General features: G+C 54.0%; 2 protein-coding genes, 1 long non-coding RNA gene and 1 other non-coding gene across 9 annotated transcripts; 3 read left to right on the plus strand and 1 right to left on the minus strand.

Moving 5' to 3' along the window:
- Positions 1-1915: 1915 nt before the first annotated feature.
- On the plus strand, positions 1916-13363 carry ANKRD13D (ankyrin repeat domain 13D). 4 transcript variants are annotated; one of them, XM_072970407.1, is made up of 15 exons: positions 1917-2407; positions 2975-3110; positions 3231-3355; positions 4113-4158; positions 4241-4384; positions 4626-4815; positions 9972-10038; positions 10423-10504; positions 10726-10787; positions 10894-11024; positions 11945-12102; positions 12205-12321; positions 12406-12569; positions 12703-12740; positions 13079-13363. In XM_072970407.1, the coding sequence occupies exons 1-15, from the start codon at positions 2318-2320 to the stop codon at positions 13278-13280; spliced, it is 1752 nt and encodes a 583-aa protein (XP_072826508.1). In that variant the 5' UTR covers positions 1917-2317; the 3' UTR covers positions 13281-13363. The 4 variants fall into 4 exon arrangements, 3 of the variants coding, with proteins under 3 accessions (XP_015100311.3, XP_072826508.1, XP_006210759.2); XM_006210697.4 differs by having other exon boundaries at positions 1919-2407; positions 12649-12740; XR_012076831.1 differs by having other exon boundaries at positions 1916-2407; positions 12205-12569; positions 12649-12829; positions 13079-13214.
- On the plus strand, positions 9569-9641 carry TRNAD-GUC (transfer RNA aspartic acid (anticodon GUC)). Its single transcript has one exon. It is a non-coding gene; the product is annotated as a tRNA-Asp (tRNA).
- Positions 13364-14350: 987 nt separating the features above from the next.
- Positions 14351-22464, plus strand: SSH3 (slingshot protein phosphatase 3). 3 transcript variants are annotated; one of them, XM_072970405.1, is made up of 14 exons: positions 14351-14659; positions 15191-15228; positions 15815-16046; positions 17168-17286; positions 17366-17437; positions 17768-17833; positions 17920-18108; positions 18191-18284; positions 18532-18660; positions 18743-18789; positions 19471-19617; positions 19847-20047; positions 20221-20396; positions 21498-21711. In XM_072970405.1, the coding sequence occupies exons 1-13, from the start codon at positions 14594-14596 to the stop codon at positions 20381-20383; spliced, it is 1563 nt and encodes a 520-aa protein (XP_072826506.1). In that variant the 5' UTR covers positions 14351-14593; the 3' UTR covers positions 20384-20396; positions 21498-21711. The 3 variants fall into 3 exon arrangements, with proteins under 3 accessions (XP_072826506.1, XP_072826507.1, XP_072826505.1); XM_072970404.1 differs by having other exon boundaries at positions 14355-14659; positions 20123-20396; positions 21498-22464; XM_072970406.1 differs by lacking the exon at positions 21498-21711 and having other exon boundaries at positions 19847-20066; positions 20221-20347.
- On the minus strand, positions 16679-25122 carry LOC140698841 (uncharacterized). Its single transcript, XR_012076834.1, has 2 exons — positions 22818-25122; positions 16679-19222 (listed from the first exon to the last, which is right to left on the minus strand). It is a non-coding gene; the product is annotated as an uncharacterized lncRNA (long non-coding RNA).
- Positions 25123-25229: the final 107 nt, after the last annotated feature.

The raw sequence follows: 25229 nt of genomic DNA on the forward strand, positions 1-25229 counted from the left end.
CTACAGGCCCTCATGGGTGATGTCCGTCGCTGCCCACTCCAGGCAGGGCTCTGAGGGCCCCATGGAGTCTCAGGAAATGGACTTTGAACTGGGCCTCCAGCATTGGGGTGGAGAAAGTGAGCATTCTATTGTAGGGAAGGGCCTAGCAGTTGAGAGTGGCTCAGGTTGGCAGGAGCACTGTAGGAAGGAGCCAGGCCTGGGAGGCCCTGAATGCCAGGCTAAACCCAGCCCAGAGCCCAGGGGCACTTAGTGATTGCAGGACAAAGATGGGAGTGGACGTGGAGTCTGAACTTGGATTGGCCTTTGGGGAGTCCTTGGAGGCTCTGGACAGGGACTGGGTGGTGAGAGCTGCCAGTAGAACAAGTTAGATTACCATGTGCAGGATGTGTGAAGAAGATCAGAGCCCGGCAGGAAAAGGCAGAACTTGGGGATGAGAGAGGCACACCAGGAGGTCTGTGGTACTGTTCAGAGTCACAACAGCCAGGGAGCAGAGCTGGCCTGAAGGGAAGAGGGTGAGTGTGGCCAGATCTGGTTTAGGACATGCTGATGGATTGCATGGGACATAGGGTACAGAGGTGTCCCAGAAGGAGCTGAAATCTGGTCCTGAAGATGTCACCAGGATGACACTGGGAACAGACAGGCCTTCAGCTGGGAGAAACCTGACTTGGGAGTCAGGGAGGGAGAAAAGGGGCCCTGGGAAAGGGTTGAGAAGACAATTAGGAATCAAGAGCCAGTGGGGAGTTACTGCAGAATCAGGAGAGGCTGGGCCTGAGACAGTCCTGTTACATTTGGGGTGAAGAGGGCTTGGGGAAGGGGGTAGCCCCTTTTAGGAAGGTGGAGGCTAGAGAGGGCTAAAGCTAGTAGTAGCCAGCAGGGCCTGATTTTAGGGTTCTGGACATTCAGAGGCCTTTGAGGTGCCACAGACCAAAGGACATTACAAATAAGCTGACTACCCCACAGGTCAGGGTAGCAAAGTGATCCCAGATAGCACAGGAGCCACCTGGTCACAATGAGGGGGCAGGGTGAGAATGGCAGCCAGGGCCTCCTAGCCCAGAGACTCAGCTCAAACATCTAGGTCAAACCATCTGGTCAGCGTACTAATAGGGAAACTGAGACCGAGGGTCAGCCTTGGCCCAGCCTGGATGCTGCCTCACCATCCAAAACTAGGACCAGACCCCAGGCTAAGGCTAGGGTAACCACACCAGAGCTCAGCCAACTGAGGCCTGCACCCTGGTTCCGGTGTGGGTGGAGGGGCTGGCCCTGATTTCGAAACTCTCCTTCCTCTCCTGACACTGGAAACAAAGTGCAGCCTCTGCAAAAGGGATGCACGCGGTGGGTGAAAACAGCCACTCAGTGAACAGCCCTCCACCAGGAAGGTCCAAAGCTAGCCAGGCCTGCTCCCCCACTTCTCCGTAGTACTCCCACTCCTGACTCCAGTGCCCTATGGGGCGACTGCCCCCACGCCCCTAACCGCGCATGGCTGAGTCCAGCCCACAGTTGGCCACTAGCACACATTGGCCCAGGTCCCTGAGGAAGGTGCTCCATGCTAAGCTGGCCAGCATTTACAGGATTCTCGGAGGTGATGGGGAGGCAAGACAGCACTCCCCACCCGACCCGCACACACAGGCAAGGTCGATAACCCGCGGAGCCTGAGGTAAGAAGACTGGGCATGGGCGGAGCTGCCGAGAAAACCAGGGTAACCTAGGGGCAGCAGGACCGCGTCCTGCTGCACATGCACGCGCACACGTCCCGGGGGACCTCGGCCCCGCCCGCCCTTCGCCTAGTAGCCCTGTCCGTGGACTCCTTCCTTCCCCTTCCGGACCCGCAAGGAGCCTGCGATGGGCCTGGGGCTCCCCCTGCAGGACTCTGGCGGAGCTGCAGCCAGGCCCCGCCCTCCGGACCGCCTCCACAGACTCTTCCCGGCTGAGACTCGGGCGGAGACCCAGGTCCTGGCTTCTACCCGGGCGTGTGTGGTTGCCAGGGTGGCTGGGCAGCGGCCCCCGCCCGCCCCTGGCGCGCAGGGATCTGCTGCGGTTTCCACGGCTGAGGGAATCGAGGGGACGCGCGGCCCGACGCCCCGCCCCGCCCCGGCGCAGCCCCGCCCGTCGGGCCCGCCCTCCCTGTCGCTTGTGCCACCGCCTCCGCCTCCGCCGCCGCCGCCGCCACTGCTGCGGGGGCACAGGGGCAGTGGGGGGCGCAGCTTCGGCGCAGCGCGGACGGGAGGCGAGGGGGCTGCGCCAGGCCCGAAGCCGAGGCGGCGCCGGGCCGCCCCCGTCGCGCCCACCCACCCACCCGGAATGCGGTGCTGAGGCCCAGAATGGCCGGCCCAGGCCCCACCTTCCCGCTGCACCGGCTCGTCTGGGCGAACCAGCACCGTGAACTGGAGGCCGCGCTGCATAGCCGCCAGGTGAGGCTCGCCAGGCACCCGGGCCGGCGTCCTGGTCCTCACCCCAAGTTGTGGTCTCCATCCTGGGGGCCACCTGCCCAGCTCCCCTTCCCCGGCTCGATCGGAAGCTCAGGTCACCTACTCCTGGCGCTTGTGCTTCTGGCCTTGGCTCCCAGCGCTGGGCCTTGCCCTGCCCGTCTCCCTACTTCACCCTGCATCCAGCCTCAGAATTCGCCCCGCACCACGCCTGAGCCAGGCTGAGAAAAGCAGCCCAGTTCTGGTCCCCAGGCCATTCCAAACTCTTGACATCGGCAGCTGCACCTCTACGTGACCAGAACCCCCACGCACCACCACCACCAGACCCCCAGCTCTGTCCCTGGCAGAGAGGGGGCAGGAGAGATGGGCAGGCCCTTTCCACCTGCCCCTTCCACTCCCTTTTCAGGACAGCAGGCCGCCCTCTGCCATTTCCATCGCCTGGTGTCTGCTGTCCGTATTTCCCGCAGTGACTCCCAACCCTGTTCATGCTAGTGGCCTTCTTGCCTTGGCCTCTCCTTACTTGCCCAGTGCTGAATGTCCCATCTTTTCCAGCATGACATTGAACAGGAAGACCCTCGGGGGCGCACCCCCCTGGAGCTGGCTGTATCGCTGGGAAACTTGGAGTCCGTGAGAGTCCTCCTTCGACACAATGCCAACGTGGGCAAAGAGAGCTGCCAGGGCTGGGCAGGTACTGCAGAGGGCAAAGGGGCTCCCCTGAAGCTGGCAGCAGCGGGAGTTGGTGCATGGGAGTGAGCAGCCAGGTCTGGGGCCACCTAGAGAACTCCCCTCAGCAACCCGGTACCCCCAGTCCTCCAGGAGGCAGTCAGCACGGGGGACCCTGAGATGGTGCAGCTGGTACTCCAGTATCGGGACTACCAGAGGGCCACGCAGAGGCTGGCTGGCATTCCAGAATTGCTCAACAAACTCCGCCAGGTACAGCAAGGCACAGAGGTGTGGCCAGTACGGGGGGTGGTGGCACGCCATGGAGGGGACCATGACAGAGTATGTGGGGGTCACCCTGGTCACCCATGCCAGCCCTTGCCTTACAAGGGCACTCAGCCCGTGTAGCATGCTTTCCTCACAATGTCAGTGAGGTCCCTCTCTTTCAACTGCAGCCCAGGGTCACATAGGAAAGAGTACAGGCCTTCATGAATGAGAGTGGGCCCTTTGGGAGGAAGGCCTTTCCCAGCATCTGGGGTCCTCTAGTGCCAGAAATCTCAACAGAGCTTTTAGACTGTGGGCCTCCCAGTTAGTGCAGATTTCCTGGAAGGAGGATTTCCTCCAATTTAGTGGCTGTGGCCTGGAGCCTTGTCCACCCTTCTGGGACACATTGGTTGGGGGGGGCTGCAGGGAGAGCCCCCTACCCCAGGGGCGGGCCAAGAGCAATTCATTTTGTCCCCTTTTCAGATGAAGACTCTCAGACCTAGAGAGGGCAAAAGATCCAGGGCTCTCTAGCCAGCTAGTGACCAGGTTGAGACTGGCCCCCAGGCCTGCAGATGCTTGTAGCACAGACCCTTTTAGGCCTCACTTGGCTTACCCTTTCCTGGGCGGGGTTTGTCTGGGGTGGCGGCACATCAAGACTTGCCGAGGAGCTAGGCTCCCAGGAGGGGGCCTGCGGACCAGGAGCTTCCTAGGCTTGTTGGCCCCCAGCACCAGGCAGGGCCCTGACTGGTGCTCTGGTCTATCTCAGGCCCCCGATTTCTATGTGGAGATGAAGTGGGAGTTCACCAGCTGGGGTGAGTGGGGACCTCATGGCTCCCAGGGGGCTGCACTGGGGCCTTTGGGAAAGAACCCTTTTGACCTCCATGTTCTCTGCAGTGCCCCTCGTGTCTAAGATGTGCCCAAGTGATGTGTACCGTGTGTGGAAGCGGGGTGAGAGCCTGCGGGTGGACACCAGCCTCCTGGGCTTTGAGCACATGACCTGGCAGCGTGGCCGGAGGAGCTTCATCTTCAAGGGCCAGGGTGAGCGTGGTGGGCTCACCGCAGCGCGCAGCACACCAGGGCCCTGGGTTTTCCTGTGGCTTGTGAGGACAGTGCTGTCCTTTGTCTCTCTCCAGATGTGGAAATGGAGGTAGGGTGGAGGAGACCAGGGGCTGAGGCCTCACCCTGAGCAGCAGGTGGCAGAGGGCACCACAATAGCCCTCCTGCCGCTGTCCGAGCCTGGCACTGATTTGTCCCCCTTATGCCCCCCGCCGGCTGGCAGAGGCAGGAGCCTTGGTGATGGAAGTTGACCACGACCGGCAAGTGGTGCACACAGAGATGCTGGGGCTGACCCTGCACGAGCCAGAAGCACTGCTGGCCGCCATGCGGCCCAGTGAGGAGCACGTGGCCAGCCGCCTCACCTCTCCTATCGTCTCCACTCACCTGGATACTCGCAATGTGGCCTTCGAGAGGTCGGTTGGGGCCTGGCCACACTGTGGGTGGTGCCCTTGAGACTCTGGTTCAGGCCTCTGGGAGGCGGAGCCACTCACAGAGGCTGCTCTTATGGGGGAGGGGGTCACTCAGACCCAGTGTCTCTCCCACCACCTGCCAGTCCTGGGCACCTTTGAGGCCCTGCATGCCTGTCTACACTGGCAGCTGTCTTCCTGGGAGGAGGCTAGGTCAGGGTGTCCCCAGTTTCTTGACTTCTGACCTCACATGTTTTCCCGTAAGAACAAAGATTCAGGTTGTGGTTCAGCACAACTGCCTGCAACAGTATTGGCTTCTCAGTGGTGCGGCTGTGTCTGGGCCATAGTCCTTTGTGTGTAGCTTAGGATGGCCAGGGTATTATTCCTCTGACAATATATGCCCCAGGTCCAATAACAGACTTCAGAAATACTTAAAAAAAAACTTTATTGAGATATAATTTTATACACCATACAGTTCACCTATTTAAAATGTATAATTCAGTGGGCTTTAGTATATTTACAGATACGTAACCAGCACCACAGTCCAATTTTAGAACATTTTTGTCACCTCAAAAACCCTGTGCCCTTTAACAATCAACTCGCCTCTCCCATCCCCTCCCCCGAGCCCTAAGCAACCACTAATCTACTTTCTGTCTCTATAGATTTCCCTATTCTGGATTTTCATATGAATGGAATCATACAACATGTGGTCTTGTGTGACTGGCCTCTTTTGCTTAGCGTAATGTTTTCAAGGTTCTTCCAAGTTGTAGCGTATAACTACTTTATTCCTTTTTATGGCCAAATCCATTGTATGAATAGACCACATTTTGTTTGTTCATTCATCCATTGACAGATATGAGGATTATTTCCACCTTTTAACTGTTATGAATAATGCTGCTCTAAACATTAGTGTACAAGTTTTTGTGTGGACCTATGTTTTCATTTCTCTTGGGTATTTGTTTATCTAGGAGTGGAATTGCTAGGTCATGTGGTAACATGTGGAAATTAAACACATATGTTTAATTATTTGAGGACCTGCCAGTCTATTTACGAAAGGAGATGCAGCATTTTACATTCCCATCAGCAGTATATGAAAGTTTCTCCACATCCTCACCAACATTTACTGTTCATTTATTTATTTATCTTGGGGTTATAATCATCCTAGTGGGTGTGAAGCGGTATCACATTGTGGTTTTGATTTACATTTCGCTTATAATGTTGAGCGTCTTTTCATGTGCTTATTGGCCATTTGTGTATCTTCTTTGGAGAAGTATCTATTCAGATCCTTTGCCCGTGTGAAAAATTGGGTTATCTTTTTATTATTGAGTTATAAGAGTTCCTTATACATTCTGGATATAAATTCCTCATCAGCTAGATGGTTTGCAAATATTTTCTCCCATTCTCTAGGTTGTCTTTTCACTGTCTGTAATTTTTTTTTTAAATGAAGTATAGTCAGTTATAATGTGTCCACTTCTGGTGTACAGCACAATGTTCCAGTCATGCATGTACATACATATATTCATTTTCGTGTTCTTTTTCATTTCTTTTCACTTTCTTGATGGTGTCCTTTGAAACACAAAAGTTTTTAAGTTTCCCAAAGTCCAGTTTATCTATTTTTCCTTCTGTTGCTTGTGCTTTTAATGTCGTATCTAACAATACTTTGCCAAATCTAAAGTCATGAAGATTTTCCCCTTTGTTTTCTTCTGAACATTTTCTAGTTTTAGCTCTTAAATTGAGCTCTTTGATCCATTTTGAGTTAATATTTGTATGTGATGGGAAGTCAGGGTTCAACTTCACTCTTTTGCATGTGACCATCCACTTACCCCAGCACCATTTGTTAAAAAGATTGTTCTTTCCCATCAAGTGGTCTTGGTACCCTTGTGGAAAATCAGTTGACCATAGATGTATGGCTTTACTTCTAGACTCTCAGTTCTATTCCATTGGTTTATATGACTACCTTTGTGCTAGTACCACACTGTCTTAATCACACGTTGCTTTGTAGTAAGTTTTTGAAATTGGAAAGTGTGAGTCTTCTGACTTTTTCTTTCTCAAAATTATTTTAGATATTCTGAGTCCCTTGCAATTTCTTATGAATTTCAGATTCAGCTTGTCAGTTTCTGCAAAGAACTCAGGTGGGATTCTGATAGTGTTTGTGTTGAAACTGTAAATCAGTTTGGGGAGTATTGCCATTTTAATTATGTTAAGACTTCTGCCATGAATGTGAGATATCTTTCCATTTATTTAGATCTTTAATTTTTTAAGTGATGTTTTGTAGTTTTCAGAAAGTAAGTTTTACACTTCCTATGATAAATTTATTATGAATTCAATTGTCTTCTTAATTACTTTTTTGAATTGTTCATTGCAAACCTGTAAAAATACAATTGATTTTTGTATATTGATCTTATATCCTGCAACCTTGCCAAACTCAGATTTTAGTTCTAATGGGTATTTAGTGGATTCTTCATGATTTTTCATATGTAAGATCATGTCATCTGTTCATAGTTTTACTTCTTCCTTTCCAATCTGGATACCTTTCATTTCTTTTTCTTGCCTAATTGCTTTGTCTGGAACCTCCAGTAGAATGTTGAATGTTAAGTGGCGAGAGCAGACATCTTTATCTTGTTTCTGACCTTAGGGGAAAAGCATTCGGTCTTTCACCATTAAGTGTGATGTTAGTTGTGGGTGCCCTTTGTCAGACTGAGGAAGTTCCCTTCTATTCCTGGCTTGTCGAGTGTTTTTATCATGAAAGGGTTTGGATTTTGTCAAATGCTTTTTCTGTGTCTATTGATATGCTCGTATGTGACTTTAATTTTTATTCTATTGACATGTGTTATATCAGTTGATTTTCAGATGTTGAACCAACCTGGTATTCTTGGGATAAATTCGACTTTGTTGTGGTGTATAATTCTTTACATATGTTGCTAGATTTGGTTGGCTAGTATTTTGTGTCTGTAGTCATAAGAAGTGGGGAGGGCATAGCTTAGTGGTAGAGCACATGCTTAGCATGCATGAGGTCCTGAGTTCAATCCCCAGTACCCTCATTTAAATAAATAAATAACTAAACCTAATTACCCCCCCAATGGAAAAAAGATTTAAAAAAAAAAAAGGATACCACAGTCATAAAAGATGTTGGTTTATAGTTCTCTTGTGATGTCTGTTTCTGGCTTCAGTGTCTGGGCAGTGCCTCACAGAAGGAGTTAGGCAGTGTCACCTTCTCATCTATTTTTTGCAAGAGTTTGTGAATAATTGGTATTAATTCTTCTTTAAAAGTCTGGTGTGATTCATTGGTGAAGCCATCTGGGCCTGGGCTTTTTTTTGTGGGTGGTTTTTTGGTTTGGATTTTTTGTTTGTATGTTTGTTTGTTCTTACTACTTCACTCTCTTGTTACAAATTGATTTGATTATCTACTTGCTGAGTTAATGTTGGTACTTTGTCTCTCTAGAATTTATCCATTTCATCTAAATTATCTAATTTGTTGAGGTATGATTATTTATCATGTTCCTTTATTTATAATCTTTTTTAATTTTTATTATATTAGTAGTAATGACCCTCTTCCATTTCTGATTCTGGTAATTGTGTCTTCTCTCTTTTCTTGGCCAATAGCTAAAGGCTTGTCAATTCTGTTCAAATGTTTCAGATCTTTCTGTTCTGATCTTTTCAAAGAACCAGCTTTTAATTTAATAGATTTTCCCTATTTTTCTATTCTGTTTCATCAATTTTCACTCTAGTGTTTATTACTTCCTTCCTTCTGCTTGCTGTGGGTTTAGTTTGCTCTTTTCCCATTGTCTTAATATAGAAATTTAGGTTATTGATTTAAGGTCTTTCCTCTTTCTTAATATAGTTATTGACAGCTATAAATTTTTCTCTAAACACATTGCTTTAGCTGTATCCCATAAATTTTTTAAAGAGATTTTAAATTTCCATTTGTTTATTTATATTCTTTTATTTAAAGAATTCTTTTTTGTGTGTTTGTTTTGGGGGTAGGGGAGGTAATTAGGTTTTTATTTATTTAATGGAAGTACTGGGGATTGAACCCAAGACCTCATGCATGCTAAGCACACACTCTACCACTGAACTATACCCTCCTCACCCTGTAAGTTTTGGTATGATGTGTCTTCATTTCCATTCATCCAAAAGTATCTTCTGATTTTGCTTTTGATTTATTATCTGATCTATTGGTTATTTAGGAGTGTGTTGTTTGCTTTCCACACATTTTTGAGTTTCCCAAGTCTTTTTTTTGTTACTGATTCTAACTTCATTCAGTTGTGATTGGAGAACATACTTTGTATGATTTCTATTCTTTCAAGTTTATTGAGGTTTCTTTTATGGCCTAGCACATGGTCTGTCCTGAAGAATGTTCCACGTGCACTTAAGCAGAATGTGTATTCTGTTGTCTTTTGGTGGAGTGTTCTAAAGAAGCCTATCAAGTCTCGTTTATAGTGATGTTCAAGTCTTCTGTTTCCTTGTTGATCTTGTCTACTCCTTCTCTCCATTATTGAAGGTAGGGTACTGAAGTCTCGAATTATTATTGTTGAATCAGACATACTTTTAATTTTAAATTTTCATTATAGAAAATTTCAAGCATACATCAAAGAAGAGAAAATAGTATAATGTACTCATCACCCAACTTTAACATTTATCAGCATTTTGCTAGTCTTGTTGAGTCTATCCTTCCCCATTTTTGTTCTTTTTGCTTTTTCCCTGGACTATTTTAAAGCACATCCTAGATATCATATCATTTCAACAGTAAATGCTGGGGGGAGGGTCTAGCTCAGTGGTAGAGTGTGTGCTTGTCATGCACGAGGTCCTAGGTTCAATCCCCAGTGCCTCCGGTAAAAAAATAAATTAAATAAATACATAAGTAAATCTAATTACCCCCTCCTCAAAAAAAGAAAAAAACAGTAAATGCTTCTGCATGTGACTTTAACAGATAAGGATGTTTTTAAACCCACCATTATCACACCTAGCAAAAGTTAATGCTAATCCCCAGTACATCTTAGTCCTCGGTCCTCTGTTCCACTGTCCCCAGCTGTCCAGAGGATCTTCAGGTCCCCTCTGTGTGTTTCAGAGGGAAGGCTAATTAGAGGGGGTTTTTGAAAGGGAAGATTTTGACCAGAGTTGAGGGTATGGGTCCTCATGAGCTCCTGTTTGGTCTGTTTCAGGAACAAATGTGGTATCTGGGGCTGGCGGTCTGAGAAGATGGAAACCGTTAGCGGCTACGAGGCCAAGGCAGGAGAGGCTAGTGGTGGGGGCTGGGGTAGGAGACGAGGCCCAGGAACTCCACTCTTTCTCCACACCCACCCCATGTGGAGGGAGAGACAGAGTAGCCCGTGGGCTCTGGAAGCCTTTGTGGCCACGGGAACTCCGTGCGGCCGGAGTACCCAGCCCCTGCTGAGCACGCAAGGATCACCCACAGCCCGGGCCCCTACCCAGATTACTGAGATGAAGCGAGGAGGATTTTCCCCGGGGTTCAGACCCCGCCACTTCCACTGTGGGGAGCAAGATCTCGTCTCTCCCTGGGAACAGGAGGACTTGGGTCCTTTCCTGGTGAGGCTGAGTGTGGGGAACAGGCCCTGAGCCCCCAGCTTCCCCTGTGTCCCCCCTGCTCCCCAGGTGTACAGTGCCACCAATGTGGAGCTGGTGACACGCACACGCACGGAGCACCTCTCTGATCAGGACAAGTCGAAGAGCAAAGGTAAACCCAGGTGCGCCTGCCTGCTGCCCAGTCACACCACATGGTGGGGTCACCTGGGTCTGTGGTCAGGGCCAGAGTATCTGGGACAAGCTGGGAGGCTTCCCTGTTCCCATCTGCTCTGCCTCCCACCACACAGGAGGCACCCAGGGTGGAGGGTAGGTGTGGGCAGTCTGGGTCAGTGGCCCAAATTTCCCTCATGGGCTCCCACCCCTTCTCCTTAGGGGGGAAGACTCCATTCCAGTCCTTCCTTGGGATGGCCCAGCAGCACTCCTCCCACAATGGGGTGAGCCGGGGCTGGGGGCGGGGCTGGGGCCGGCTGGCTGGGGGCCACTGGGTGGGGCCAGGCGGGTGCCTCCTGAGTGCTAAGCCTGGTCCTGGGGTCCACCTAGGCTTCTGTGCATCAGGCAGCCAGCTCCACAAACCCCACAGCCATTTCCCCCAACGAATACTTTGACCCCAACTTCAGCCTGGAGTCAAGGAACATCGGTCGCCCCATTGAAATGTCCAGCAAAGTGCAGAGGTGAGGTCTGGGGGCTGGCTGGGGGCTTCCTTCAGGGACAGGGACCCCACCTGGTTCCCTTGAGCACTTGCAAACTCCTGTCACACATGAGGTCCCCTGGGGTGGGGGGCTCACTCACCTAGACGGCTTCCTTCTAGACTTTACTCCTTGTGGGCAGGAGCCAGGTCTGCCTTAGCCATGGTCCTCAGCACCCAGCTTGGGGCTTGGCTCAGAAGACACTCTTCTTGGTGAATGAATGGGCAGCAGCACCCGCATATATGGGTTTCTATTCAACTTAATGAGCACCTGCTGGGGGCCAGCTTGTGGCAGAACTGGGAGGGCAGGGCACAGAGCTCTAACACCTGGCTTTGTGGCTGAGGAAACATCTTCCCTTCTGAGAGTCTAGTCTCCTCAGTAAAATGAGAACAGCTGCATTTGGCCGCCTGCTCACAAAGGTGCTGTGAGGCTCTGATGAGCTGTGACACTCAGCCCTTATGATGGGCCTGGTACCGTCCCAGGAACTTCACACGGACTCCCTCAGCCATGCAGTGGTGGGACTGGGATGGAACGCCAGTAGTCCCGAACTGTGGGCTGTGCTGGACCCAAAAGTCTGGCAAAGTGTGAGGTGCTAGTTGGCTGTGCTGAGGAGGACAGGGCTGTGGAAGAGGCCAGACTGAAGCCAAGAACTCGGCCCTGCCCTCCTCATCCTGAAGAGCTGAACTGGCACAAAGCACTTGAAGCCTAGCCTGAGCCCAGGCTCTAGGGGCAGCTCAAGCTATAGGGCCAGAAGGACATCTGCTCCTGGGGGAGGCAGGCTGGGACAGCTGAGCAGAGAAGAGGGTACCCCAGGCCAGGTGGAGAGCATGCATAAAGGCAGGTGTCCAGAGGAGGTGGGCCTTAGCAGAGGTTCCTTGACCCACGTTCTGCGGTCGGCTGGGCAGGTTCAAGGCAACACTGTGGCTGAGCGAGGAGCACCCACTCTCCCTGAGTGACCAGGTGACGCCCATCATCGACCTGATGGCCATCAGCAATGCTCACTTTGCTAAACTGCGTGACTTCATCACCCTGCGCCTCCCCCCTGGCTTCCCGGTCAAGATTGGTGAGAGGGTGGGCTGGGTGGCAGGAGGGCCTCTGGCAGCTCCTGGGGAGCAGGGAGGGTGTGGGCTGCAGGGCTGGCTCAGGCTTGACCCTCCCTTTGCAGAGATCCCCCTTTTCCACGTGCTCAATGCCCGCATCACCTTCAGCAACCTGTGTGGCTGTGACGAGCCGCTGAGCTCAGTGTGGGTGCCGGCGCCCAGCTCTGCCATCCCGGCTTCAGGTATTGTTGTGGGCGGGCGCCAGGCTGTGCGGCTCGCTGGTCCCTGGACACTGGGGGCTGACATGACCCCTCTGCGGTGCCCAGGGAGCCCCTTCCCCTGTGAGGTGGACCCTGCCGTATTTGAGGTGCCCGAGGGGTACAGCGTGCTGGGTGCAGAGCGCAGTGAGCCCCTTCGTGACGAGGACGACGATCTGCTGCAGTTTGCCATCCAGCAGAGCCTGCTGGAGGCGGGCACGGAGGCGGAGCAGGTGGGGTGCGGGCCGGGACTGGGCCCTGGGTGTGGGCCGGGGTAGCAGAAGTGACAGCTAGGGGCTCTGGCTGCTGCAGGTGACTGTCTGGGAAGCCCTGACCAACACCCGGCCTGGCACCCACCCTCCCCAGGCCCCCGCAGCCTACGAGGAGCAGCTTCAGCTGGAGCGGTGAGGCCCTCGAGGACCTACCAGGTCCACGCCTCAGCCCTGCCCTGCCTCAAGGACCCTGACAGCCAAGGGGTTCTTGGCTGGTGGTGGTAGGTAGCAGGGAGGTGCTGGTCCCAGGACCCATACCCTCTTCAGGGCCACCCACAATCTTTGGTGCTGCCCACCAGTGAATGAGGCATGAGGGATGGGGAGATGGGGCCTGGCCTGTCTCTCCTCTCTGGTCTTCAGGTCCCAGCCACCCTGTCCTCATCCTCGGCCTCCATAACCACCCAGCCCTTGGCTTCCTCCCCCAGCCTGAGCACTCACAGTCTGCTCTCTTCTCATGCTTTGCCTGGAAGGGCCCTCCAGGAAAGCCTGCGGATGTCCACAGAGCCCAGGGGTCACAGGACGCCCCCTGTCCCGGCTTCCCCCAGCTTTGAGGAGCAGCTTCGCCTGGCCCTGGAGCTGTCTTCTCAGGAGCAGGAGGAGCGGGAGCGGCAGGGGCAGCAGGAGGAGGAAGACTTACAGCGGATCCTGCAGCTCTCACTCACAGAGCACTGAGCCCCTAGCCCCTGGGAGGGCTGTCTGGGGTGCTCCACCACTCACTTTTGTAACTTATTTATTTATAAACACTCTGCTGCTGAGCTTGGGGCCTGGAGCCCCAGGGGTGGGCTTTCTTTGGAGACCGAGGTGGAAATAAAGAGACCCTCAGCAGCAGGCTTGCTCTGCTCATTCGGGGAGGAGGGGAGAGGCATAGGAGACACTGAGGGGAGACACCGTGGGCAGTGGCCTTAGACCTGGGTTTGAATCGTGGCCCAGGCTCCCTTAGCCTCTCTGAGCCTGTTTCCTCACCTATAAATGAGACCGCCTCCCACCCCCAGAGCTGATGGGAGGGGAAAATGAGCTGACAGCTGTCAAGTGCCCTTACAGAGTAGGTGTTCCATGAACATCAATTCCCTTGACCCTGGCCCACTTACTGGAGACCTGGGTTCCTCCTGCCACACAGTCTGGCTTTCCTGGAACCCCACCCATGCTCATGTTAGGGAGAGGGATAGGCTGGGCCTCCAGACTATCCAGCTGGCTTGGAGGAGCCTCTGCACCCCAGGCCTGGGTTCCTGCCCTGACTCTGGCAGGTTCTGTTGGAGTGACTTTTGGCAAGTCATGTCCCTCTACCTGAGCTGTGAACCTGCTCAGCCCTGCTCTGCTCACTTGCAAGGTGGCCCTGAGGACCCCTGTGAGCATCATGGGTTAGTTCTAAATGCCACCTGATTTCCCCTGAAGCTTTGCGTATCTCTCAGTGATTCATGCAGAGAGTGGAAGCATAAGGGCCCATCAGCAAGGAGAAATAAGTTTGGGGTGCCCCCCACTTAAGATCCACTGCTTCTGGTCCTTTCCAAGACCTTGTCCCCAAACCTACCTCCCTAGGTCCCATCTCTGCTGGGTAACAGAACGGTTGAGGCCCAGATTAGATCTCAAGTGACCTAACTGGGCGGAGCAGGGAGGACAGGGGCAGGGGTTCCTCCTGGGAGGAGGGCCCGAACCCAACCCGGAATACAAAGTAGGCTGCTCCTTCCCTCTGCCGGGCTCTGCACCTGCGCTCCGCCCTCCGACCCCGCCCCCAACGTGTTTTGTGGGGCGGGGGCCAGACGGGCCCAACCGGTCGAGAAGAGAAGGGCGGGGCGGCCGCCGCTCGGTGCGGGCTCCGCAGGCTGGGTTGGACGGGTATCTGGCCCTTTAAGGGCCGTCCCCGAGGAGGTGCCAGGCCCTGGTGGCTCCAGACTCTCTCCTTCCTGGTCCTCCGGAGCTGGGACTGTCCGTGGGGTTGAGGGAGGGCGCAGTGCCCGGTGCCGGCCCAGGTGCCCCCGGCCTGGCCCATGGCCCTGGTCACAGTAAGCCGTTCGCCCCCGGCCAGCGGCCAGTCCACGCCTGTGGGGCCCACGGTGAGTCTGGCTTTGCTGTGGTTCTACCCACGCAGTTGGCTACCAGTTGGCTGGGGGAGTGCGGGCTGCCCACGGACAGCCTCCCCTCAAGTCTGGGGGTGTGCAGAGAGGGACTTCAAGTCTCAGACTGGAAGGGTTTGGGGGAAATTTTTAGGCTCCCAGGAACTCGGACCAAGGCAAGATCCGGAATCCTGAGCGCCAGTCCAGTCTCCTGGAGGCCCTACCCCGCCGGAGGCCCTACCCCCTTCCCAGGCCCAGATCTGGGCCATACCCTCAGACATCCCCAGTAGCACCCCCACCCCTTACTGCCGGCTGCCAACGGAGACCTAGCCCCGGGTTCCCCCAGTGCCCTGGGGTGAAGAGTAGACTGGAGTGGGAAAGGGATCTGACACCTTTTCTGGTTCCATTCCCCACTGTGGAGGAGGGAGGCGCAGCCCTACCCACCCCCCAACCAGGAGCCCTGAAAGAGGGAAGAGGAGAGTCCTTCTTCCCTCCCCCTTCACTCTGCCCTGAGGGCTGTTTTCTCGGCAGGACCAGGCTTTCAAGCGCAGAAGCCGGCTCCAGCGAAGGTGAGCACCTCCCCCCAACACAGACATCTCCATCCAGCTGCCAGGTTTGGCCACTGCCATCCTGGAGGACTCACAGCCAAAGCCAAAGGACCCACTGAATGTGGGGCAGTGTTAACAGTGGGCACAGCTGGTGGGCACAACTGGCCGCTTTTGCTCTCATCTTCCCTCTGGTCAGTTGGAGCTCTTTGACCCACTGTCCTGGACCTGGCTCCAGCCAGGGGTCATGACTCAAAGGGTAGGATGGGACAATGGGGCCTGAGGACTCCTGAGTCCCCACCAAGTTCACAGCATCTCTTGAGTTAGGCAGGTGGGAAGGGAAAGGAAGCCACCCCTGCCCTTCCTCAGATAAGAATAGATGGGCTAGAGGCTTAAGAGCCTCCAAGGCAGTGAGTGGTTCCCCAAGTGTCATGGCAGCATTACTTGGGAAATGGCTAGAAATGCACATTCTGAAGCCTCCACTCCTGACCCACTGACTTTCTGGGAATGAGGTCCAACACCTGTTTTAACAAGCCCTCCAGGTGATCCTCACACATACCTGTCCTAAGGGGTACAATGGACCATAACGGTTTCCCTGCCCCCCTGCCAGGCAGAGCTTTGCAGTACTCCGTGGGGCTGTCCTAGGACTGCAGGATGGAGAGGACAATGGAGACGCAGCCAAGGCCAGCCCTGAGCCAGTAGCGGAACCGCCGCAGGAAGAGCAGCCCCACAGGGACCAGACAGATGATGGACATGTGCCCCAGAGTCCCAGGAAGCAGGAGCAGAGTCAGCACCTGCACCTCATGGTGGAGCTGCTGAGGCCGCAGGATGACATCCGCCTGGTGAGGGGCCCATCCAGAGCCCTCTGGCCCTCTGAGAGGGAAATGAGCCACCCCTCAGGTGGGAGGAGAGAATAGAATGGAGTCAGTGTGTGTCTTTGGGGAGCAGTGGTAGGAGGGCTGGGGGCACCCTGGGGAGCACAGAGGTTACCCAAACCCCAAAGACTCTTTCACATAGAGTTGTTTCAATAGGACAAGGTAATGTCTTCAGTTCTCTGGAGGGATGGGAAATGATGGGGATGTTTGTCCTATGTGAGCCTGTGGGGCCAGAATTACCCAGAGGAGAGTTTCTATTCAACCAGTACAAGACCCTCCTGACTATGTGGTTTGCCCACAAACGGACTGCTGTTCAGGGGACATTCTGAGCACCCGCTGGGGGCTGGTGTGCTAAGAGGAACCCATGTGGGGAGGGGACACAGGTGGGAAAGTGAGGACCAGTCCCCAGATGCCTGTGGAACCTCTCACTTTCTGCAGCAAATAGGAAAAACAAGATGCAGTCAGTCTTTCATAAAATGGAATTTGTTCCATGGAAGCACCAGCCTTTATTGTGAGACTGTATCCTTAATATTTCTTTGGTGAGAAACATTTCTTCGATTAAATTATGGTAATGGCAAGTGGAAAGGTGTTTTTTAAACTTCCTTCCTGGGCAGAAGCAAAAAACGGGCAGTCTGTCATGCCCATTCTCCCCTTTTTCCCACATACATCCCCTTTGAGAAAAATCTTTTTAAACTTTTTGTTGGACCATGAAATCCAAAAGTTGGGAACCAGGGGTGGGAGAGTGCCTGCCTAGCATGCACAAGGTCCTGAGTTCAAGCCCCAGGACCTCCATTAAAATAAATAAACAAATAAACCTAGCTACCACCCTCCAACCAAAAAAAAAAAAAAAAAAGGAAGAGAAGAAAAAAGTGATGATTGTATTAAAAAAAAAACCCAACTTAAAAAAATGTGGCAAAAGTTGAGAACCAGTAGACTGTAACCACCGATCTGGTATCTGGGAGGAGAGGGATGGGTGTGGAGGGAGCAGGTTGCAGGTCTGTTCTAGGCCTGGATGGAGTTCGGGGTGAGGGGAGCAGGGTCCTCTGGGCCACTGTGACCCTGGGCTTCTCCCTTCCCGTCTTCCCCAGGCAGCGCAGCTGGAGGCAGCCCGGCCCCCTCGGCTCCGCTACCTGCTGGTAGTTTCCACAAGAGAACATCTGAGCCAGGAGGAGACAGTCCTCCTGGGGGTGGATTTCCCTGATAGCAGGTGGGAGCAGGGAGAGGAAGGGAGGAGGGCAAGGGAGGGAGGTGCTGGGGAACAACGGCTTTCCCTCTGTCCCTGCCAGCTCCCCGAGCTGCACCCTAGGCTTGGTCTTGCCTCTGTGGAGTGACACCCAGGTGTATCTAGATGGAGATGGGTAAGAGATGGCAACTGGAGGGAGGGGAATAGAGAGAAGAGGGGCCAGAGGGTGGAATACCAAGTTTGATGTATGTAGGGGCTGTGGTGGGTACTGGGGAGCAACTGCAGGACCCCAGGCTGAGCCTACTCTCAGCTCTACCTGAGAGTCACTGTGTGATCCTGGGCAAGTCACCTAACTTCTCTGGGCCTCTGCTGCCCCATATCTGGCAAACAGGGCTTATTTTGAAGCTCAAATGATGTGCACATCTTCTGAGGACCAGCCTGTGAGGTGGCTAATGAGTAGGCCTCTCAGGGAGTTGGGCTCCACACCCCACCTGCTCTCCCACAGGGGCTTCAGTGTGACGTCTGGCGGGCAGAGTCGGATCTTCAAGCCGATCTCCATCCAGACCATGTGGTAAGGTCTGGGTCTCGAAGACGGCTGCAGAGTCTGGGCAGGGGCAGTAGGGAGGACAGTGTGACCCAGCCTCTTCTCTGTCCCAGGGCCACACTCCAGGTGTTGCACCAGGCATGTGAGGCGGCTCTGGGCAGTGGTCTTGTGCCAGGGGGCAGTGCCCTCACCTGGGCCAGCTACTACCAGGACAGACTGAGCTCTGACCAGAGCTGCCTCAACGAGTGGATGGCCATGGCCGACCTGGAGTCTCTGCGGCCTCCTAGCGCTGAGCCCGGCCGGTCAGTACAGGGAGGAGAGGAAAGGGGGAGGTATGTGGCGGAGCTGGGAAGGGGTCCCTAGATTGACGGGCTTGGTTCCCAGCCCCTCAGAACAGGAGCAGATGGAGCAGGCGATCCGGGCTGAGCTGTGGGAGGTGTTGGACACCAGTGACCTGGAGAGCATCACTTCCAAAGAGGTGGGCAGGGTGCCAGGGACCAGGGAAGGAGCTGGGCCCTGCTAGGGGGCCTCCGGCTGGAGGCCAGAGCGTCCTCTGAGCCTCCCCACTTAAGCTTTTCTCCTGTCTGAGCCATTCTCAGATGCCTGGCCTCAGCTTCTCTGCCTGGATGGGACAGAGAATAGTCCCCTGAGGCCACAGAGGGAAGGGTGGGGCATCAGGAACCTTGCAGGGCGCCCCCAGCCCTTCCTCACCCTGCTGCGTGCAGATCCGCCAGGCCCTGGAGCTGCGCCTGGGATGCCCTCTCCAGCAGTACCGCGACTTCATTGACAACCAGATGCTGCTGCTCATGGCCCAGCAAGACCGGGCATCCCGCATCTTCCCCCACCTTTACCTGGTGAGCTGCACGCTGAGGAGTGGGAAATGCAGACCACGGCAGCAGGGGGACAGGGCAAATGATGCTGTCTCCCTGTTCACAGGGCTCAGAGTGGAATGCAGCGAACCTGGAGGAGCTGCAGAGAAACAGGTAGGTTCTGAGCCCCCTCAGGACTGCCCACCCTGTCTTTTCCCTTAGCCTGGCCTCCCCCATGAGGAATCCTGTCCAGAAACCCCCAGACCCCTCTCAGTGGCAGCTAGCTCTGCTTCCAACCCTGGGGCTGTTCCCCTTGAAAGGGCTCAGGCCTGGTCAAGGGAACAGCAGCCGTCCTGGTCTGCTGGAGGCTCCCTGGTTCCCTCTTCTCCCTCCCCAAGCTGTGAAGCAGAAAAGCTCCCCTCTGCATGACCACGTCTAGGGGAGAAGGAAGGGCCCATCTCCCAGGGGGATGTGGTTGCCTGCTCTCAACAGTTCCTGTCATTTGGTCCACCACGGGCTTCTGGGAAACCTGCTGCGACCCTTGTCACCAGCTGCTGCAGATCTACCCAATCTCAGCTTGGCTCAAACGCTGTTCTCTGACTGCCTTCTGAGAAAGAGAGAAGGGCTCGAGTTGCAGGCAGACCAGCAATGACCCGGTCTCAGGGGGAACCCAAGCCCAGCGGGGTAAAACAATTTGCTCAGGGTCACAGTCATCTCTTCCTTCCACTCTGCTGCCCCTACCCAACCCTCAGAACCAAGAAAACGAGAGAGAAACACCCAGGGTCTACTGGGTCCACTGGCCAACGGGGCTGATGCCCAGGGCACGTCAGCCTGGCCTCATACCCCATGCTGCAGGGTGAGCCACATCTTGAACATGGCTCGAGAGATTGACAACTTCTACCCTGAGCGCTTCACATATCACAACGTGCGCCTCTGGGACGAGGAGTCCGCCCAGCTGCTGCCCCACTGGAAGGAGACGCACCGCTTCGTGGAGGCTGCAAGGTTGGGCTGTCCCACCCCACCGCCCACCCCGCCTCAGCTTCCTGCGGCCCAGGTCCCCTGCCCTCCTCCTGCCTTGCTCTGCCGTCAGCTTTTCTGGTCCTCAGCGTCCTTACTTCCTTTCTCTTCTGCTCTGGGAGGTGAGCCCACTCCCTGCCTTCCCCCATGCTGCAGGGCCTCTCACAGCGAGGCGGTGGGGAAGGGGAAAGCTGACTCTGTTCTGCCTCCACAGAGCACAGGGCACCCGCGTGCTGGTCCACTGCAAGATGGGCGTCAGCCGCTCGGCTGCCACGGTGATAGCTTACGCCATGAAGCAGTATGGCTGGAGCCTGGAGCAGGCCCTGCACCACGTGCAGGAGCTCCGGCCCATCGTCCGCCCCAACCCTGGCTTCCTGCGCCAGCTGCAGACGTACCAGGGCATCCTGACTGCTAGGTCCTGAGTGGGGGACCAGGTGGGAGGGGTGGCTGCTGGGTCACTTAAAGCTGACTCATGGCCACTTCTTCACAGCCGGCAGAGCCATGTCTGGGAGCAGAAAGTGGGTGGGGCCTCCCCAGAGGAGCCCCTGGCCCCCGAGGTCTCTACACCATTCCCACCTCTTCCACCAGAACCAGGAGACAGTGGGGAGGTGAAGGTTGGAGGGCTGGAGGAGAGCCAGGCAGCCTCAAAAGAAGAGCCTGGGCCACGGCCACGTATCAACCTCCGTGGGATCATGAGGTCCATCAGCCTCCTGGAGCCCTCCTCGGAGACAGAAAGCACCTCAGAGGCTGATGACCTCCCAGAGGTGAGGCTGGGGCTAAGGAAGGATCCAAGGCTGAAGTAGGGTGGGGGCCAAAAAGAAGGAAGTGACAGATGGCAGAAGGATGGAGAAAGATCAGGACTAGTACTCAACTCGGCCCTGAGCTGGAGGCACCTAAGCATGGGGACCACACTGTGGGCAGCTCCCTTTCATCCCATCAGAGTAGCTGAGGAGACCCGGTGAGGACAAGCAGGCAAGCGTGCCCTTCATGGGAGCTGGAGAGCAGTCATGGGACCAGGGACATCTGGTGGCTGCAGGCAGCTCTCAGCCTGATGAAAGGACTTACTTCCTAAGGCGCAAGGCCACTCAGCTATGGAATGAGCATCCTTCCCAGGCCGGGAGCTGCACAACCAATTGCTGCCCCGAGAAGGAGGTGGATAAAATGATCTCTGCAACCCCTCCCAAGTCTGAGGAGCAACCCACCGAAGGATGGAGTGCAGAGGGGTCATAGCACTCACACAGCAAAGCACTGGCTGAGTAGTTGAGCACCCTCTCTGGGCTGAGTGCTGTAGGGCACAAGTATAAGACCAGAAGCTGGCCTTGGCCTTAGGAAGCCAGGCCCCACAATGTGACTTGAGGCCAAGGTGGCTAACCCAGAGGAAGGAGAGCTCATCTTACAGAGGGCGGGAACATTTGGGAGAGGCTTCCTGGAGGAGGTGGCACTAGGTGTAGAAGGATAGGGAGGAACGGATGGATGGATGGATGGATATGGGTGTTCTTCACTTGGCACCCAGCTCAGAGCCCGGCGCCTGGCAGATATTTCACTTGCGGCTCAGAGGAATGACTGTTCAAACCAGAGCGAGCAAGAGGAGGAGGAGAGGGCCTCAGGGACACAGCATGTGCAGGGGAGCTAAGGAGGGCTTCTGGGGACCAGAAGGAAGCTGCAAATGGTGAGAGCTGAGGAGCAGGGATAGTAGGGCTAGGGTGCTGTCTTCCTTTCTAGGAAAATCTGACCTGTGAGTAGCTCAGTTTTCCTGTATTCATTCAACAAACTTTCAGCACCTACCCTTTTCTAGGCTCTGTGCTCTAAGTACCCACCCGGGAAAGACTTCTCCATGAGTCTTCTTTATATCCTCACCCTTCCAGGTTTTCTCTTCAAAAGAGTCTTCAGATGAAGACCCTCCACAGCCCTTCCCTCAGCTCTCAATGGCCAAGAGGGGCCAGCAGGCCTGCCGGGGGCCTTGGCCTGCCCTGAAGTCCCGCCAGTCTGTGGTTGCCCTCAACAGCGCCGCCTTGGTGGCCAGCCGGACCAGGGCCTTCCAGGAGCAGGGGGAGGCTGGCTGTTCCTCCAAACCCAGGCTCCAGAAGGTGGGGAGGCAGGCCAGTGTGGATAGCAGTGGGGAGGAGGGCGAGGCCTGAGCCCTCACACGTGCCCATGTTCCCCTAGACACAAACAGAGGTGCCTGAACACAGCTCCTGGGACGAGCACTCAATCCTGTCAACCTGTCCACAATCCTCTTCCTCTTAGTTCCTCCCCAGAAGGCCCCAAACTCCCACCACTTCAGCCTCAGCCCCTCAGCCTTAAGTCTCAGACCCACGTCCACCTGTCCAAGGGCTCAAGATTTTCTCTGTATTTGGGGATATGGTAGACAGACTGAAGGTGCCTTTGGGGTCACAGTACCCTAGCTTTATTCTCAGCTGCTGCCTGAAACACTCACTTGCAGCCACGGAATAAAAAAACAGTTTCCCAGGGCAGAAAGGCTCATGCTCCCTCCCTCACCCAGTCCTGTCTGCCTCATGTCACCTACCCCCCCCAATTCATTCCTGGGGCCTGTCAGGCCAGAGAACCAGTGGCCCCCAAAGGCCCAGGAGGTTGTGAAGAGCCTGAAGCCAGACTCTTCTGATGGAGCTGGCAGTCCGGCCTCCCTTGAACACCCCAGAACCAGGCTGAGTCTTTCACTGCTGCTCCAGCACCACCAGCAGCACTGCACTGGGTCACAGGGCACTACGCCAAAGAGAATCTTCTGTTTGTGCTTCATGGCCTCTGGCCAGTTTTTCATAGTCTTAATAATATCTGGCTTTTTACTTAGAAATAAAAAACATTTTCACATTATTTCGATTTAATGATAAAGCCTGCCTGTCCAGTTTTTCCTCTGGTTACACAAGGAGTTTGGCTTCTTCTTACCCCTTCCAGTCTCCTCATAGTTCCCAGGTATCTTGTGACAGGCCTCTTTGGGGGACTGGTATGTTTGGGGTGGGGTGGGAGGAAGAATGGGGAAGCGAAGAGGGGAGGCCAGTGCTGTCTCCCTCAGCTCCTGGGGCGGGGCCTGGGCAAATGCTTGCTGCACGTGCCCCGCTTAGGCAGGTTGGCAGGGGAACAAGTCTACATGAGGCAGCAGGTGCTTGGCTCTGCTGGGGCAGCAGAAGGGAGTTACCCATGAGGAAATGGAAGGTGCCAGTGCCTACCTGTACAGGACCAAGCCTGTCCCAGAAGCGAAGGCTCCTTTTGGACACCTGATGCTAGTTCTTGAGCACACTTTGGGTCCTAAGAATGTCCTTCCTGCTGCAATGCAAAAGAGCCTGATTTTCCAAGCCAGCCTATCATTGCCAGGGAAGAAGGACCTTCAGTGGGCCCCCGCCTCTGTCTAGGGTTTCTTCTGCTCAGGTACAGTGTTCAAGAAGGGTAAATGAGTCCATCTTTGTCACTCTCTCCCCTCTTCCCAAGATCATGTTCTCTGCCCTGTTAACACTCTAGTTTGTTTGAGGGTGGGGGAGTGGGTGGGTGAAACTCTTTCCCTGAAAGCAGGCCTCAAAAGCAGGAGCTGGCAGCAAACATTCTTGTTGATTGAGACCCTGTGTCCAGTTTTAGGAGTGAATCTCTCACCCAGACCCTACTAGGACCCCCAGCACTGCTCTAACCCTAGTGGATGGAGGAGCAGGAGACTTGAGTTCCAGCCTCAGCGTTATCGCTTACAAGTTACTTCACCTTAAGTCACTGTTTCTGTAAAACAAAAGGATTAGACCAGGAAATCCCTAGGCTTTCCCTCCCATATTTTAACAATATACATCATCTGGACATTGACAGAATTCAGCCTCAGCATGCTCTCTAGATGACGAATCATTTGACCTGTGTGTAGCAGGCCTAGGGTCACAAGGTGGGGTACAGAGAAGCTAGATCTGATTCTTCATTCACTTGGCTTGCCCATCCTGCTCAGCAGGGAGGGGCTGCCTGCCATCTACAGCCAACCATGAGTCCCACTCAGACTGCTCTTTCAGTAGTCCTAGGCAGGGCGGAGGAAGGTAGGGGTGACAACGTCAGGAGGAAAGCCAAGGCCAGACCCCGCCCTCCTGCAGTCTGTGCAGCTGGGCAGGCAGGATCCAGTCATGAACTCAGAGCTGTGGGACTGCAGAATCTACAGAAGACTGAAATTTAGCACATGGAGAAACAAAAACTGGAGGGGAAATTATTTGCATCAAAAATGCAGGCAAGTGATTAAGAACTATAGGTATAGCAACTCACACAAATTGCTAAAGGTGCAAAAAATATAGTAGTTTAAAAAAAAAGATACAAAATGAAAAGTGTTTCCCCCCTATCTTGTCTTCTAATCCTTCACAGGCAACCATTGTTACCAGCTTCTTCTGAGTCCCTCCAAAGACATTCCATGCTTATGTCATAAAATGTATTTGTGTATTTTTAAAAACAAATTATAACGTATTAACATACTATTATGCACTTTGAAAAAAAATTTCATATCACAAAGAGTTGCACATCAGTACAGAAAGCTCTGCCTAATTTTTAAAATAACCACACATATTCTCTTTTATGGAATCATTATTTAAGTGGTTATCTACTGATGAACATTTATGTTTTTTTTTCCCATTTCAAATAATGCTTAAATACCCTTGTATATACTTTCTTGTGCACACACAGCCAGCCACTAAATCTGTAGGACGTACTTCTAGAATTGCTAAAGCAAAAGCGATGTGCATTTTAAATTCTAAAAGGCATTGCCTAGTTTCCTTCCAAGAAGTGGCACTAATTTACAGCGAATAGGAATGCCTGCTTAGGTTCTTAAAGGACTGTCCAGCCTGCATATCGATCATCTCCTATGAAACTTGCAACACTCTCAGAGTAAAAAGGGGAGACTTTACAATTACAACTGTTTTAGAAATAGGGAAACCGAAGCCCAAGGAAGTAACTAGGCCTCCGATAAAGCCTGAATTAGATCTTAGATTTCTAGATCTCAGTCCGAAGGCCTAATTCGGGAATGGAAAGGGTGGTTCCAGGGCCATCAATGTACCGAGTTCACAATTCTGCTCAAGACGCGCCGTGGGCCGGGAAGCCGGAGGGATGGTCAGGAGGACCCCTGCTCACGGACTCGCAGTTCAACTCGCACCTGATACAGGAGCCTCCCAAGAGCCGGAGCGCTCGCCTAGCCCCGACTGGAACACCAGTGCGACAATGAGCTAGCGTCCCTTGGGCAGCCCATCCCTTCTGGGCCAGCTCCCATCTCCACAACATTCTCCCTCCGTGCCGCCCGGCTCAGCCGGGGCTGGGACGAGTCACGAGCCAGAGCGTACCCTCGTCAGGACAAGTTTTGAAACGGCAAAGCTGAACCCGCGCCCAGGAGACCGCGACCCCGCCTCTTCACCCAGCACCCCAGACGCCTCAGAACCGCGGCTGCCAAGAGAAACTATCTTTCAGGCGTCCGCAGTCTTTCTCACCCGGCAGCGCCCAGAAAGGGCCCCAGGAAGGGATGTTGGGGGAAACCTGGCAGCTCAAAACCGGCCGCGACACTGGGGCGCCATCTTGCGTCCGTTCCTCTGGCCGCCGGGCGACTTCCCGGAAACCACACTTCCCAGCGTGCCTAGCGCATC

Source organism: Vicugna pacos, chromosome 10 (assembly GCF_048564905.1).
Source record: "Vicugna pacos chromosome 10, VicPac4, whole genome shotgun sequence".
In the NCBI taxonomy this organism is placed as follows: Eukaryota; Metazoa; Chordata; class Mammalia; order Artiodactyla; family Camelidae; genus Vicugna; species Vicugna pacos.